Raw genomic sequence first — 1,363 nt, 5'->3', positions numbered from 1 at the left:
AATTGTGATTGAAGGCAGGGACTTGAAGGACATTATGAAGAGTAATGGAATCAGTTATGGCTATGGATCCTAAAGTGGAGACAGTTGTGGTGTTACCATCTGGCATTTTAACCGAACCTCGAGGAGAACCACATGAATGAGAGGGAAGCAATACAGAATTTCGTCCCACCATATGATCATTAGCACCACTATCAATAATCCATTGTGAGTTCAAAGAAGAGGGTGAGATGGATGAGGTACCTGCCATATTCACTTCAGGAGAATTAGAAATGTCCAAAAGTTTGTCCTTGTTGAAGAGTTTCAAGATCTCTGCATATTGCTCTGGGGTAAACAAAGCATCAGGCGCAGGACTGACAGTAGATTCTGATTGAGGAACACAATTGTTGGACATATTTGCATTTCTGTTTTTGTAGCCATCCTTCTGATATCTCGGAAATTGACTCTTACTTCCAGGTTTGTGCAAACGATGACCAACTGGATATCCGACTATTTTGAAGCAGTTCTCCTTCAAATGGCCAGTCATGTGACAATACTCACATGTAAGCAATTCTCGCTTCTTATCATGGAATTTACCTTTAGCAGAAAAAAAAACAGAGGATGCTGGTTCAATGACCTGTGGTGTTGAAGACATTAAGGAACGTTGAGATTCCTCTTGAGCAACCATGGAATAAGCTTGACCAACCGAGGGTAGCGGAGTCATGAGTAAGAGATGGCTTCGAACATGGGCATAACTCTCATTAAGTCCCATAAGAAACTGCAAGAGCTTATGTTGCTGATCATGTTCCACATATTTTCGGGCAGATTCACAATCACATCGAGGCAAAACAACAAGCGAAGCATACTCATCCCAGAGTTGGCGCAGTTTAGAATAATAGACTGAAACGGTAGTAGGACCTTGCACAAGTCTTCCAATGTCGCGGTGAATCGAGAAGATTCGAGATCCATTAACGGTATCAAATCTATCCTTCAAGTCATTCCAAACTGTAACTGCATCAGTGGAGTAAACAATTCCTCCTAAGATTTCCTTAGATACCGCATTCATAATCCAGGACATGACCATCGCGTTGCACCTTTCCCACTGCAGCAGTATATTTGATCCGGCTTCAAGTCGCCGGCAGCTCCCATCAATGAACACCAATTTGTTCTTAGCTCGCAATCCGATTAGCATTGCTCTACTCCAGATCCCATAGTTCTCAGATCCAGTAAGCTGCTCGGTGATTAAGCTGAGTCCTGGTGTATCCGAAGCAGATACATAAAGTGGATCATGAACTTCAATTCTCACCGCCATAGATCCAGTAGCAGATTCAGCAGAAAAATTAAGAAATCAAGATCAATCACCGATGAATCTGTAATTGAAAAAAAA

General features: G+C 42.0%; 1 protein-coding gene across 1 annotated transcript; it reads right to left on the bottom strand.

The window, feature by feature from the left end:
• Positions 1–22: 22 nt before the first annotated feature.
• Positions 23–1,288, bottom strand: LOC140966374 (uncharacterized; the record flags this gene model as incomplete). The annotated part of the gene is made up of 1 exon (XM_073426675.1): positions 23–1,288. A coding segment is annotated over exon 1 (1,266 nt), but the record flags the coding sequence as incomplete, so codon positions are not given.
• Positions 1,289–1,363: the final 75 nt, after the last annotated feature.

This window comes from Primulina huaijiensis, unplaced genomic scaffold, assembly GCF_012295235.1.
Source record: "Primulina huaijiensis isolate GDHJ02 unplaced genomic scaffold, ASM1229523v2 scaffold205722, whole genome shotgun sequence".
Taxonomy (NCBI): Eukaryota; Viridiplantae; Streptophyta; class Magnoliopsida; order Lamiales; family Gesneriaceae; genus Primulina; species Primulina huaijiensis.
This window is presented reverse-complemented; position numbering and strand designations above follow the sequence as displayed.